The sequence below is a fragment of the Lepidochelys olivacea genome (genome assembly GCF_965140295.1).
Source record: "Lepidochelys olivacea isolate rLepOli2 genome assembly, chromosome: 5".
NCBI lineage: Eukaryota > Metazoa > Chordata > Testudines > Cheloniidae > Lepidochelys > Lepidochelys olivacea.
The window spans coordinates 1,731,899-1,745,228 of record NC_140415.1 but is presented as its reverse complement, the minus strand read 5'-3'; the positions used below and the strand labels follow the sequence as shown (position 1 = coordinate 1,745,228).

General features: G+C 56.6%; 1 protein-coding gene across 4 annotated transcripts in view; it reads left to right on the top strand.

Annotated features, from left to right (window-relative positions):
• RUSC2 (RUN and SH3 domain containing 2) overlaps positions 1-13,330 on the top strand; it is an 80,559-nt gene that overhangs the window by 53,658 nt on the left and 13,571 nt on the right. For 2 of the 4 annotated variants that reach the window (XM_084628319.1, XM_084628318.1), the window contains exons 3-6: positions 6,840-7,613; positions 8,016-8,216; positions 9,500-9,652; positions 10,018-10,094. In XM_084628319.1, coding sequence (XP_084484445.1) covers positions 6,840-7,613; positions 8,016-8,216; positions 9,500-9,652; positions 10,018-10,094 — 1,205 coding nt within the window. The remainder of the gene's footprint in view (positions 1-6,839; positions 7,614-8,015; positions 8,217-9,499; positions 9,653-10,017; positions 10,095-13,330) is intronic. The other 2 variants (XM_084628320.1, XM_084628321.1) reach the window with 2 other exon arrangements.

Sequence of the window (13,330 nt, the reverse complement as noted above, 5' to 3'; positions counted from 1 at the left end):
GGCGGGGTAGATCCTGGGTTGCCCTTAAATTCAAAAAGTGATCTTGGGCATAAAAAAGTTGGAGACCCCTGGTCTAGAGAATACTTAGTCCTGCCATGAGTGCAGGGGACTGGACTGGATGACCCCTCGAGGTCCCTGCCAGTCCTACGAGTCTATGTGCAGAGAGAAAGAAAACTCACCAGCTGGTGACAGGCCTATGGGCCCGATAGGCCGTAGCCTATCTCCAAACGGCCAGTGACGGTGCCTCAGGGGCAGTGTTAAACCCCTGCACCTAGCCAATGCTGCCCCAGGGTGGGGAGGGGGGTCGCTTTCTGCCTGGCCCTAGCTGGTGGGCAGCGAGCAATGCCCTGTAGCGTGTCTGTTCAGAGCCTGGTCCTGGAACTAGCACCCCGTCCCCATGGTCCCCCTGGAACTAGCACCCCGTCCCCTAAATGTGCATGAAAGTGCAACCCCCCGAGGGCGGGATGGTGAACACATGGTCTCTGTGTGTGTGCACATCTCCACCGAGCTTTTGCACACTCCCTTGTGGCAAATCTCTGGTGTAATGCCAGTGGGTTGTGCCTGCCGGTGATTTGCAGGCGTGAACGTCCACACGGCCTCTTGAAAAGCTCCTCTCAGGGAGGCTCTGCCTGCATGTCCAGCCCTGAGCTCTAAGTTTCCCGCCCATGTTGTGTGAAGGCAGCAAACACTGCAAGTCTGGGGGGCGTTTTGGCCGGGAGAGCATCAGTTATTGCTCTGGTGTGTGCCGTGTGGAGTCCTGGAAGTGTGCATGGGGTGGAATAGCCTGAAAAGCAGGCAAAGGCCCTGGAGGGTGGGGGACACGGGGGCCTTTCAGGTGTAACCCTTCTGACAGGTGGAGCCAGCAGCATCCAGGGCTGGGTTCAATATCTGGGGGTTCCTTTCCATCGATCCAACACAGAACTGGCTCGAGCCCCCACCCAGTGACCTGGGACAATTACACCCCAGCTCTGGGCACCTCTGAGAGGCAATACTTCCCCCCTCACAAGCACTGAGTCCGAGGGTAGAAAAGAAACTTTTAATAAAAGGAGGGAAGTAACTCGGAGTGAATTTGGGAAAACACCACACACAGGGTTCATAAACCTAAACCATGAGTAAAGACCCACCCCCAAGTAGGTCGGGCAGTGCCCTTTTCCCCTCAGGGTCTTAGCTCCAGCAACCCAAAAGTCCCTTTCACATGCCAGGCCCGACCCTTCTCTGCACCCCCCTCACAGTTGCTGTCCTCGGTCAGTGCAAACCCAGAGTTCACCTCTCCCCTGCGTGGGGTAAAGAGGCACCTTACTCGCTCCGCTGGCCACTCACCGGCCACTTGTTCATTGCACCTCTCCAGCGCCTCCCTGCTGGCCGCTCATTCGCCAGCTGACTCCGTCACCTTCTGCCTCTTGGCTGTGACCTCTGCACATCCGTGTCTCAGTGATTTTCGGTTCTTTTGCAGGCAGGGCAGAAACCCAGCCCTACCACAACTGGTTCCAGCTCTGGATTGAGCAATTAAAATAATAATGGAAGTTTCTAATGAAGCTTATTTAGCTCTAAGTCTTTGAGCAGTGGGAAAGAACAGGTTAAGCCAGTCTAGAAAAAATCTGGGGGCGGGGAGGTTTCAGCTGAGGGTGACAGATTAAGCACAGTCATTTGGGACAGGGTAAGCACAGTCCTGGTTTCCTGTATTCCTACAATAATTACAGTGTTAGTAACCATATTTCACTACCCCGACGTTCGGTACTAAGGTGATTTGTACCCAACATCAGCCACAGTTGATCACTTTTTGCTGCATATGTAAGCAGAGTAGGAACATAAACACAGCCAAATCTCCCCCTTCCCAGCTAGCCGTCAGGGAAGCAGTGATTCAGCCCCCGCTTACACAGGGTCCTGGACAGCGGGGCTGGAGGGGTAATGAGTGGCCCCACTGAGCTGGAGGGAGGGAGGTTCCTACCAGGGAAGGGACGTGGGTGAGTGTTCCCACCAGTTCCTGTTGCCGTGTTCCCACTGGCTGGTCCCTTCCCCTGCACTGGGGTCTGGCCCCAGCGGGACGGCGCGGTGGGAGCTGGGCTTGTTAATTCTGTGGAAAGCTGCTGCCGGGCCTGCCAGCTGAACACCACACCCGGGCCTCACAATGGGACTAAAAGCCCTGTTCAAACCACGCTGGAGGTGAAGGCCTGAGGCCCCCCACAAGCACCAGGGGTCCAGCATGGAGGGGGCTCTTCCTGGGCCTTTGCAGCTGGGCCACTCTGGGCCATGCAATCCCACCATACCATTACACCCATGTAGTGCTTGTGGAGTGCCAGGTCATACGCAGCTCTGGCAGGAGGGCCCTGTCCTAAAGGCCTGGTCCAGTACCTAGGGTTGTCAACGCTTCAGGATTAGCCTGGAGTCTCCTGGAATCGGCATCAATGTCCCGGTGACTAGTGAAAGCAATCCAGAGATTTTAATAGGATATTTTAAGAAAATGACATTATGTCCTGTTGGGGAAGAAGATCTCCCGGAATTGTTTCAGTCTGAGTTGGCAACCCTACCAGTAGCAGCAGCCAGAGGGCAGAGGAGGCTGTACAGAGCCCTGGCCTGGTGGGCCCGTTTGCACTTAGAATCGTAGAAGATTAGGGTTGGAAGAAACCTCAGGAGGCCATCTAGTCCAAGCCCCTGCTCATGACAGGACCAACCCCAACTAAATCATCCCAGCCAGGGCTTTGTCAAGCCTGACCTTAAAAATATCTAAGGAAGGAGATTCCAGCACCTCCCTAGGTAACCCATTCCAGTACTTCACCACCCTCCTAGTGAAATAGTGTTTCCTAATATCCAACCTAAACCTCCCCCACTGCAACTTGAAACCATTGCTTCTTGTTCTGTTATCTGCCACTGCTGAGAACAGCCGAGCTCCGTCCTCTTCGGAGCCCTCCTTCAGGTAGTTGAAGGCTTCTATCAAATCCCCCCTCATTCTTCTCTTCTGCAGACTAAGCCCGGTTCCCTCAGCCTCTCCTCATAAGTCATGTGCCCCAGCCCCCTAATCATTTTCATTACCCTCCACTGGACTCTCCAATTTGTCCACATCCTTTCTGTAGTGTGGGGCCCAAAACTGGACACAGTACTCCAGATGAGGCCTCACCAATGCCAAATAGATGGAAATAATCACTTCCCTCGATGTGCTGGCAATGCTCCAAATAATGCAGCCCAATATGCCTTCAGTCTTCTTGGCAACAAGGGCACACTGCTGACTCATATCCAGCTTCTCCTCCACTGTAATCCCCAGGTCCTTTTCTGCAGAACTGCCCCTTAGCCAGTCGGTCCCCAGCCTGTATCAGGACGGAAGAATCCCTGCACTTATCCTGGTAGAACCTCATCAGATTTCTTCTGGCTCAATCCTCCAATTTCTCTAGGTCACTGTGGACCCTCTCCCTACCCTCCAGCGTATCTTCCTCTCCCCGCAGTTTAGTGTCATCCACGAACTTGCTGAGGGTGCAATCCATCCCATCATCCAGATCATTAACGAAGATGTTGAACAAAACCGGCTCCAGGACCAACTCCTGAGGCATTCCCCTTGATACCGGCTGCCAGCTAGACATGGAGCCATTGATCACTACCCGTTGAGCCCGACAATCTAACCAGGTTTCTATCCATTTTATAGTCCAGTCGTACAATCCATACTTCTTTAACTTGCTGGCAAGAATACTGTGGGAGACCGTGTCAAAAGCTTTGCTTAAGTCAAGGTATATCATGTCCACCACTTTCCCCTGTCACGGAGTGTGGGGGAGTCCAGGCTCTGCACCCCTCTTCCTGGGATTCACTGAGACTCTCAGCCAACCAGTAAAATGGAAGGTTTATTGGACCACAGGAAAACCGTCTCAAACAGAGCTTGTGGGTACAACCAGGACCCCACAGTCAAGTCCTTCTGGGGGAGCAGGGAGCTTAGACCCCAGCCCTGGGGTTCCCTGTGTTCCTCTATCCAGCCCCAAACTGAAACTAAACCCCCGCAGCAGGCTCCATCCTGCAGCCTCCATCCACATTCCCGGGCAGAGGTGTCACCTCCCCCACCCCCTCCTGGCTCAGGTGACAGGCTCTCAGGTCTCCCATCCCCAGGGCACATTCCCAGGTCAACACTCCCCCCTCCCTGCTGTGTCACATCCCCTCATCCGCAGAGCCAGTTATCTCATCATAGAAGGCAATCAGGTTGGTCAGGCATGACTTGCCCTTGGTGAATTCATGTTGACTGTTCCTGATCACCTTCCTCTCCTCCAAGTGCTTCAAAATGGATTCCTTGGGGACCTGCTCCATGATTCTTCCAGGGACTGAGGTTAGGCTGACCTGAATGTACTTCCCCGGGTTTTTCTTCTTCTCTTTTTAAAATATGGGTATTATATTTGCCTTTTTCCAATTGTTCAGGACCTCCCATGATCACCACGAGTTTTCAAAGATAATGGCCAATGGCCCTGCAATCATATCAGCCATTTCCCTCAGCACCCTCGGATGCATTAGATCTGGACCCATGGACTTGTGCACGTCTAGCTTAGCTTTTCTAAATAGTCCTAAACCTGTTCTTTCACCACTGAGGGCTGCTCACCGGCTCCCCATGCTGTGATGCCCAGTGCAGCAGCCTGGGAACTGACCTTGTCTGTGAAGACTGAGGCAAAAAAAGCACTGAGTACTTCAGCTTTTTCCACATCCTCTGTCACTAGGTTGCCTCCCCCATTCAGTAAGGGGCCCACACTTTCCCTGACCTTCTTCTTGTTGCTAACATAGCTGTAGAAACCCTTCTTGTTCCCCTTCACATCCCTTGCTAGCTGCAACTCCAATTGTGCCTTGGCTTTCTGATTACACCCCTGCATGCTCGAGCAATATTTTGATACTCTTCTCTAGTCATCTGTCCATGTTTCCACGTCTTGTAAGCTTCTTTTCTGTGTTTAAGATCACCAACGATGTCACTGTTAAGCCAACCTGGTCGCCTGCCATATTTGCTATTCTTTCTGCACATCGGGATGGTTTGTTCCTGCACTCTCAGTAAGGCTTCTTTAAAATACAGCCAACTTTCCTGGACTCCTTTCCCCCTCATATTAGCCGCCCAGGGGATCCTGCCCATCAGTTCCCTAAGGGAGTCAAAGTCTGCTTTTCTGAAGTCCAGGGTCCGTATTCTGCTGCTCTCCTTTCTTCCTTGTGTCAGGATACTGAACTCGACCATGCTATGGTCACTGCCTCCCAGGTTGCCACCCACTTATACTTCCCCTACCAGTTCTTCCCTGTTTGTGAGCAGCAGATCAAGAGGAGCTTGGCCGCTAGTTGGTTCCTCCAGCACTTGTACCAGGAAACTGTCCCCAACACTCTCTAAAAACTTCCTGGATTGTCTGTGCACTGCTGTATTGCTCTCCCAGCACATATCGGGGTGATTGAGGTCCCCCATGAGAACCAGGGCCTGTTTTCTGGAAACTTCTGTTAGTTGGCCGAAGAAAGCCTCGTCTACCTCATCCCCCTGGTCCAGTGGTCTATAGCAGACGCCCAACACGACATCACCCTTGTTCCTCTCACTTCTAAACTTAACCCAAAGACTCACAACAGGCTGTTCTCCAGTTTCATACTGGAGCTCTGAGCAATCAGACCGCTCCCTTACATACAGTGCAACTCCCCCACCTTTTCTCCCCCACCTGTCCTTCCTGAACAGTTTATACCCATCCATGACGGTGCTCCAGTCACGCGAGTTACCCCACCAAGTCTCTGGTATTCCAATCACATCATAGTTCCTTGACTGTGCCAGGACTTCCAATTCTTCCTGCTTGTTTCCCAGGCTTCTTGCGTTCGTGTACAGACACTTAAGATAACTAGCCGATTGCCCCACTTTCTCAGTATGAATCAGGAGGCCTCCCCTGTTGCACCCTCCTCCTTGTGTTTCCTCCCGGTATCCCACTTCCCCACTTACCTCCGGGCTTAGGTCACTGTCCCCCAGCGAACCTAGTTTAAAGCCCTCCGTGCTAGGTTAGCCAGCCTGCCTGCAAAGATGCTCTTCCCTCTCTCCATTAGGTGGATCCCTAAAGGTGCCCCCAAGAGGAGGCAACCTTACTTTCTTCCACCCTGGAGCTGCAGGCCGGGCACCATGTGGGGAGGCGGGGAGATACCCATGTTCTGGGGCCTCCCTACCCTTCACTGGCAAAGTCCTGGCCTTCCACGGTCAGGCCCCTGCCCTGCATTTTCCCTGTTTTCCCTGAGCCTGGGTTGTGTCTTAGCAATTGCACCTGTCTCTACCTCTGACAGGGGCTTCCCTCTGCCTCCCCGCAGCTCTCCGGCCCCCGCCAGCATTTCCCCCCACTATGGCATGCTGGGCAGCAGGCCGTGCCCTGAGGGCTTCCAGGCTGAGGGCACTGATGGTGGCAGAGGGGACGGGCAGGACAGGATCAGGCTCGTGTGGGGGGGGGTGACTGCTAGATCCTGAGCGCTGCGTGGTGCAGAGGAGGGGGTTGTCGTGTCCCGCTGGAAGTGTTGCAGGAGTTTGGGGTGAGGCTATTCTGGGCCCCAGGCGGGGTGGACGTCGGGTGGTTGGGGGCTTGCAGGGGAGGAGGCAAGCGAGTGGGAGCCCCGTGGGGTGGTGGGGGCGCAGGGCAGGGCTGAGGATGGTGCAGCCGCTGCTGAGAGAGTAGGTCCCCCGCCCCCCACTGACGGCTGTCTCCCCGCAGCCCGGGGGCCCTACACAGCAGCGAATGTCAGCGAGGCGGCTGCCCCGGCCAGCCCAGTGCCAGGAGCCCCACGCGCCCGCCTGCGGCTCCCGCCCGCAGCTCCCGCCCTTCCCCTGCTCCCTCGCCGGTGCCGGCTGGGCTGGGCTCCCCTCACGCTCCCCGTCTCTCCCGCAGGTGGCGGTGCGGACAGCAAGGCCGTGGTGCGCTACAGCAAGGAGCAGCGCCCCACCACCCTGCCCATCCAGCCCTTCGTCTTCCAGCACCACTTCAGCAAGCAGCCCAAGGCCCGGGCCCTGCACAGCCACTTCGCTGCCAGCCTGGCGCAGCTCTACGGCGCCTCCAGCAGCCGGCCCGCCAGCCAGCAGCCCTCCTCCAACTCCCGGTCCTCCACCTCGGCGGAGCAGCCCGGGGCCGCGGGGGGCCCAGCGCATGGCGCGCTCCTGGCCCAGCGCTCGGCGGACGGAGCCGCCTCCCTCAGCGACGGCTACGCCAGGAAGCCGGCCCCGGAGAGCACCCGGCCGTCCCCCCTGGGGAGCTACTCTCCGGTGTGCAGCATGGCCCCTTTCTTCCAGAGCCTGGACTCCTCCTCCGGCTCGCCCACCCCGGAGAGAGCCGGCGAGAGCCACCCTCCCCGCAGCAGGTCCTGCCCGCTCTCTGCCAACCTGCTTCCCACCAGGGCCTCCCCCGCGGCAGGCGCCGCACTGCCCGCCCAGGCTGATGCCCTGCACCGCCAGGAGAGCCCCCGGCCAGGCCCCAGGAAGGAGGCGCCGTTGGAGCAGAGCACGCAGGTCTCTGAGTACCGACTCCATGGCGGCTCCCTCCCGCCTCTGGCGTCCGAGGGGGCGAGTGCGAGCCGAGCGGGGGGCCCTGCGGAGCTCCACTGGACAGGCACCAGTGAGGCTGGAAGTTCGGGATCGCTGAGCAGTGTGGGCACGCGGCCCCTCAATGGTACGTCCCTGCTACTGGGCACTGAGTGTGGGTCAGCCCCGGACAGCACGCCCCCCAGGTGCCTTGCGCTGAGCACCCAGGCTGTGCCGGAGTTGCCCCATTGCTACGGCTCGGCCCTGAGCGACCCCCAGCCCCCCTCCAGCTCTGAGCCCCCCCAGCGCCAGGGCAGCCCGGCAGCGCTGCTCTCTTGCCCCACTCTCTGCAGTCTGTGTGTGCTCGCTGCCCCCGGCCTGTCCTGTCCTTGCTGCTCAGCTCTGGCTCCTGTTCCCTCGGCACGCAAACCCTCTAACATCTCTGAAGCGCGGCTGGACTGTAACTAATGTGCTGTGTCTCTGTCTCTGTCCCTTTCCCTGTCTCTCTGCCCCCCACCCCACACTGGTCCCCGTCACCCTCCACCGCTAGCAAACCACCTCTCCCCTCAAGCGCTGAAGTGGCGGGAGTACAGGCGGAGGAACCCCCTGGGCCTGGACCGCGGCTCGGCGGTGGCTGGGTTAGCAGGCAGCCTGGACAGGAGGCAGCAGGAGCCCCAGCTCGCCCGGAGGAACCCCATCTTTGAGTTCCCTGGTTCCCTCAACACCGGCCACGTTCACGGCAGGCTGAATGGTGCGCCTCTACCTCGCTGGTGGGGGGCAACATGGGTCACGCTCCCCCAGCTTCTGCCCCACAGGGCCAGGCCAGGTTAGATGGGCCCCCGTCCCCGCAGGGCTGCTGGCCCTGGACACGCTGCCTGTCCCAGGGGCGTGAGGAACACACCAGTCACCGTATGGGGAACGGGAGGCGTGAGCTTATCCCCCTGACAGGCCCAGCCAGCCACCCCACTCTGCACAGCAGGCAGGGAGCGGCTCTGAGCACATGTCCCCCAGCTCTCGGCAGGCAGAGCTGGTCCTAGGGCAGGCGCCCTCTGTGCCCCATCAGAACCGGCCAGGAGCTCCTGGGCCAAAGAGGAGCCTGTGGCAGCCACCTCCATTTTCCCACAGCCCTTGGAGCCGATGGGCCCTGCGTCCCACTGTCCATCTGCTCAGATCCCGGGGTGCACTGGCTGCAGGGAGCTCTAGCTTCCCGGGGCACTGCTGGGAAAGTGCGGCTGGTGCTTGGGCTGCCCCACGCTGCAGGGTGTGCCTCAGTCACCGCTGCCCCGTGCCAACCGCCCCCCCCAAACACCCTTCAAGGGGGAAGGGACAGGCAGACTGCCCTGTGCCCAGGAGTGTCTGGTCAAAGCAGAACGACTCCCCTGCTCAGCGTCCCCGGGGCGCTGTCTGGGCCGGGGCAGAGCTTCCTTGGGGCTCCAGGCTCTAGGGACCGTCCCCCGGCCTGCTTGACAAACATACCCACACTACCACCAGGAAAGGGCAGAGGGGTAATACACTAACGAGCCCTGGCATCATTTTCCCCTTGGAGACTCGAGGGGGTGAGAGTGGCATGTGCCACTAGCCGCGGTACGGAGCAGCTGCGTGGCCCGGTGGGGACACTGTTCTCCGTGTGGCTCTGTCGGGCAGCGAGCTCACATATCCTCCAGGCCAGGGGCTAGGTTGCAGGGTGGCCCTGGAAGTCTGGCCTGGGGCCCTTGACACCCCCCAGTCTGTGAGCAGAGGGGCCAGGTTCAGCATCCCCCGGGGCTGTGGTTGCTGCAGTGTGTTTGTGTGCTGTGTGAGCCGAGGGGGTGACGGACACAGGACAGGAGGCCCATCAAGTCACTATCTGACTGGGGGCCCGACGGGGCGAGTGCCAAGCCAATAGCCATGCCGCACTGTCCCTGGGCCAGGCCTGGCTGGCTGGCAGGCTCCTGCTGCTGCCAGTTACCTTTGGAGCCAGTCGGCGCATTCCCAGCCAGGCCTGGGGCTGCCTTAGCATGCGGGTGTCTGTCTGATTGCGCTTCCTGTCTCCAGGCCTTGCAGGTCAGCCTGTGAAACAGCTCCAGCTGGGCTACGCCGACTTCTTCCCGGAGTACTTCTCGCTGGCGGAGAAGCCGCCGGCTGAGTTCTGCCTCTCCCCGGACGGCAACACGGAGTCCATCTCCATCGACCTGCTGCAGAAGAAAGGTAGGGTCCTGCCTCCCCAGCAGGGGATGGAAAGCGCAGCGCCGGGAGGGGCAGCGCAGCCTGCTTTGAACCTGCCTCCGGGCCCTGAGCCCAGCCCCCTACCTCTGCCCCACTATCTACGCAAAGGCCACCCTAGCTAGGGTCCCGATGGGGCCAGCCCAAGACCTGTTCCCTGCTCGCCAGCGCTAACGGACCCACAGCCACGGGGTAGTTCCGGCACCTCGCAGGGCACGGGGCTGAGGGGCGCTGATTCTGCTCCTAGCGAGACACGGGACGGCAGCTGGAGTCCTCGGGGACGCGCTTTCACCTGAAACAGCGCCCGGCTCCCCCGCCAGCCCCTCTCTGACGCCGTCTCTGTCCTCTAGGGCTGGTGAAGGCCATCAACACGGCCGTGGATCTGATTGTGGCTCACTTCGGATCAAGCCGGGATCCGGGGGTGAAGGTAAAGCAGTGCCCGCCCTGCCCCACTGACCTGCACGGGGCTGCCTTTCCTGGCCCTCCCCACCTCCTCCCAGTGGTGCTGTCAGGCCATGCCGTAGGGCGGGGCGTCCCAGGTGTAGGTGTGGGCGGGGCAGTGCTGCTGTTGGCCCCGGGGCTCACACCCTTGGGGATTGTAATATTTCCACAATGGTACAAAATGAGCAATTTGTTGAACCGTCCTCGGCGCCCCTCCCCCAGGCCCTCCCCACCCCCCGACCCCCACCCCGGGGAGCTGCAGCATGAGCGGTGAAACCAGAGCCCTCGGCTCCATCTTGTGACATTGCAGCTTTCGAGGCCGTGACTGGCCTCCCCGTGCCGGGTGCCGGAGCTTGGAACTGTGCCTGCCCTGGCTCTGTAACCTGCTGTGTCCTCTGCTGGCCCTGGGCCTGCAGCTGGCCCCTCCTGCCCTGCAGTAACCTCGCCCGCTGCCACCGCCCTGGCCCCGGGTACTGGCGGAGGCGGTGGAGCAGGGAATGGAGTGACTGTGCTGGTCACAGCCACTTGCCTGGTCCCCACCATGACCCCGCGGGCTGCCCCTGCTATTGGCCTTTCCGAGTCTCGCCCGGTCTTTGCAGGCCGCAGCTCCCTGCGTTCCCTTCCGTGACAGGACAGAGCCGTTCTGCACCTGCCCGGTGCCTTCCAGCCAGGGCCATGCAAAGCCAAGGTACCGCCCCAGGCCCTGCAAGCCCAGTGGGGTCAGAGGCCAGGCCGCAGTCAGAAGCAGAGCCGAGGCTGGGCATGCAGAATGATGTCCCCGGCAGCCTTGCCTACCCTGTGATGACACCAGCAGCAGGAAGAGAAAAAGCCAGCGGCTTTAGAAATGTTTTGACTGTAATCTAGGTCCCCAGTTGCTCTTGGGCCCGGTGGTGATCAATCACAGGGAGTGCAGGCATCAATGGGGGGCAGAGTCAAGGCTGTTTGGGGCCCTAGCTGCATTTCCAGACCGTTCCCTGCTTGGGCTGTGGCTGTCCTGGCTTTGTCGTGTCCTCTGGGGAGATAATGGCACCATCCGACCGTGGGTTTGCCCCAGTGATTTCCCGACACCCCCCCTGAATTTCCCCAACCCCCACAATTTTGTGAACTAGTTACATGCAGAGTTGCCAATTTAGTGACTGTTTGGAAATTTTGAATTGAAATTGAAACATTAATACACACTGTAAAAGCATGTACAGTGTATGATAAAATACACGTATCTGAAAAAGTATCATAGATTTGAAAAGTATGAACACAGACTAGCTTCCTTGTACAGCTGTTGTTTTTATGACCATGTCAGTGCATTCATTTCGGTGATGTTGGCCAACCTTATCATTTCAAATGATGATTTGTAAGCAAAGCCTAAATGAGCTCTCCCTGGCAGGTAGTGATGAGCTGGGGGGAAAGGCTTCAGGACCAGATTGTGTTTACAGTCACGCCTCATCTACCGAGGTATCCAGCAAACAGAGCTGCCTTGCCCAAGTGATAGATTTTGGCTATCTTATTTGTTGGGTTACAAATCACTTGAATGTGTGTGTGGGGAGGGGGTGGGGCAGAATGAAATGTTGTTGTTCTTATTGTAGGAGTAAAGGGCACATAGCCTCTGCTGATTGAGGGCATCAAGAGAGAGGGTGGGGACAGGTGTTTTGCTTGATGGTCTATCTGAGTCACAAGTGCTGTTTGACCTGCCCCCTCCACTGTTTAAAGACAGAGCGGATTAGGCTCCCTAGAGAGTCTTTTGTTCTGTTAAGTGATCCCTACAGCTGAAATCAGGTCTAAGTGCTTAGACCGGCTGTGGGACAGCGTTTCTGTGGAAGAGACAGCCCAGCCTGCACTAGCAGTGAGGTTCCCCACCCTGAGAGCTCAGCTGAAATCACTGAGACTGATCAGCAAAGCCAATGCTGACAAACTACATGAAAAGGCAGCAAAACACAGGGCCTCTGGAGTGCATCAACATGCAGAAAGCCTCATAATCCCACTTTCAAAGCCAATTTTAGAAGTACTTAATGAGGCTGTTAAGAATGCTGGAGACGCAACACAGTTCATGTGAACAAACATGGCTGTGGCATCCTACTTTCCATTTAAGCAAGAGATACCACACGCTACAAACCGGAGGCCAATGTTAAGTGCATGGTCACTTGTTCATCCTGGAGTTGGACACTGGTTCCGAACAAGACCAGCAAATGCTCACTGCCTTTCTGCAGGAAACTCAGCTGACTGGCTAGATGCATGCAGTGCAACAAAGTGAAAGACTCAACAGTTGAAAAAGTGAAAAACTCTCTCACCACATTCGAAAAATTTGCATACATGGCTGATGAATGCACCGATGCAAATGGGCATCAAGAATTAAGTTATTGTGTACGTTATCTTGATGTCAGTGGTAGGCCAGTAGATGCATTTCTAAATTCATAGGCAGGAGTTGTAGACCAAGCTGGATGTGCAAGCATCTCAGAGAGGTGATTAAGAAAAAGCAGAAAGCCTACAAGGAGTGGAAGATGGGAGGGATCAGCAAGGAAAGCTACCTTATTGATGTCAGAACATGTAGGGATAAAGTGAGAAAGGCTAAAAGCCATGTAGAGTTGGACCTTGCAAAGGGAATAAAAGCCAATAGTAAAAGGTTCTGTAGCCATATAAATAAGAAGAAAAAGAAAGAAGAAGTGGGACCGCTAAACACTGAGGATGGAGTGGAGGTTAAGGATAATCTAGGCATGGCCCAATATCTAAACAAATACTTTGCTTCAGTCTTTAATAAGACTAATGAGGATCTTAGGGATAATGGTAGCATGACAAATGGGAATGAGGAGATGGAGGTAGATACTACCATATCTGAGGTAGAAGCCAAATTCAAACAGTTTAATGGGACTAAATCGGCGGGCCCAGATCATCTTCACCCAAGAATATTAAAGGAACTGGCACATGAAATTCCAAGCCCATTAGCAAGAATTTTTAATGAATCTGTAAACTCAGGGGTTGTACCGTATGACTGGAGAGTTGCTAACATAGTTCCTATTTTTAAGAAAGGGAAAAAAAGTGATCCGGGTAACTACAGGCCTGTTAGTTTGACATCTGTAGTATGCAAGGTCTTGGAAAAAATTTTGAAGAAGAAAGTAGTTAAGGACATTGAGGTCAATGGTAAATGGAACAAAATACAACATGGCTTTACAAAAGGTAGATCATGTCAAACCAACCTGATCTCCTTCTTTGAGAAAGTAACAGATTTTTTAG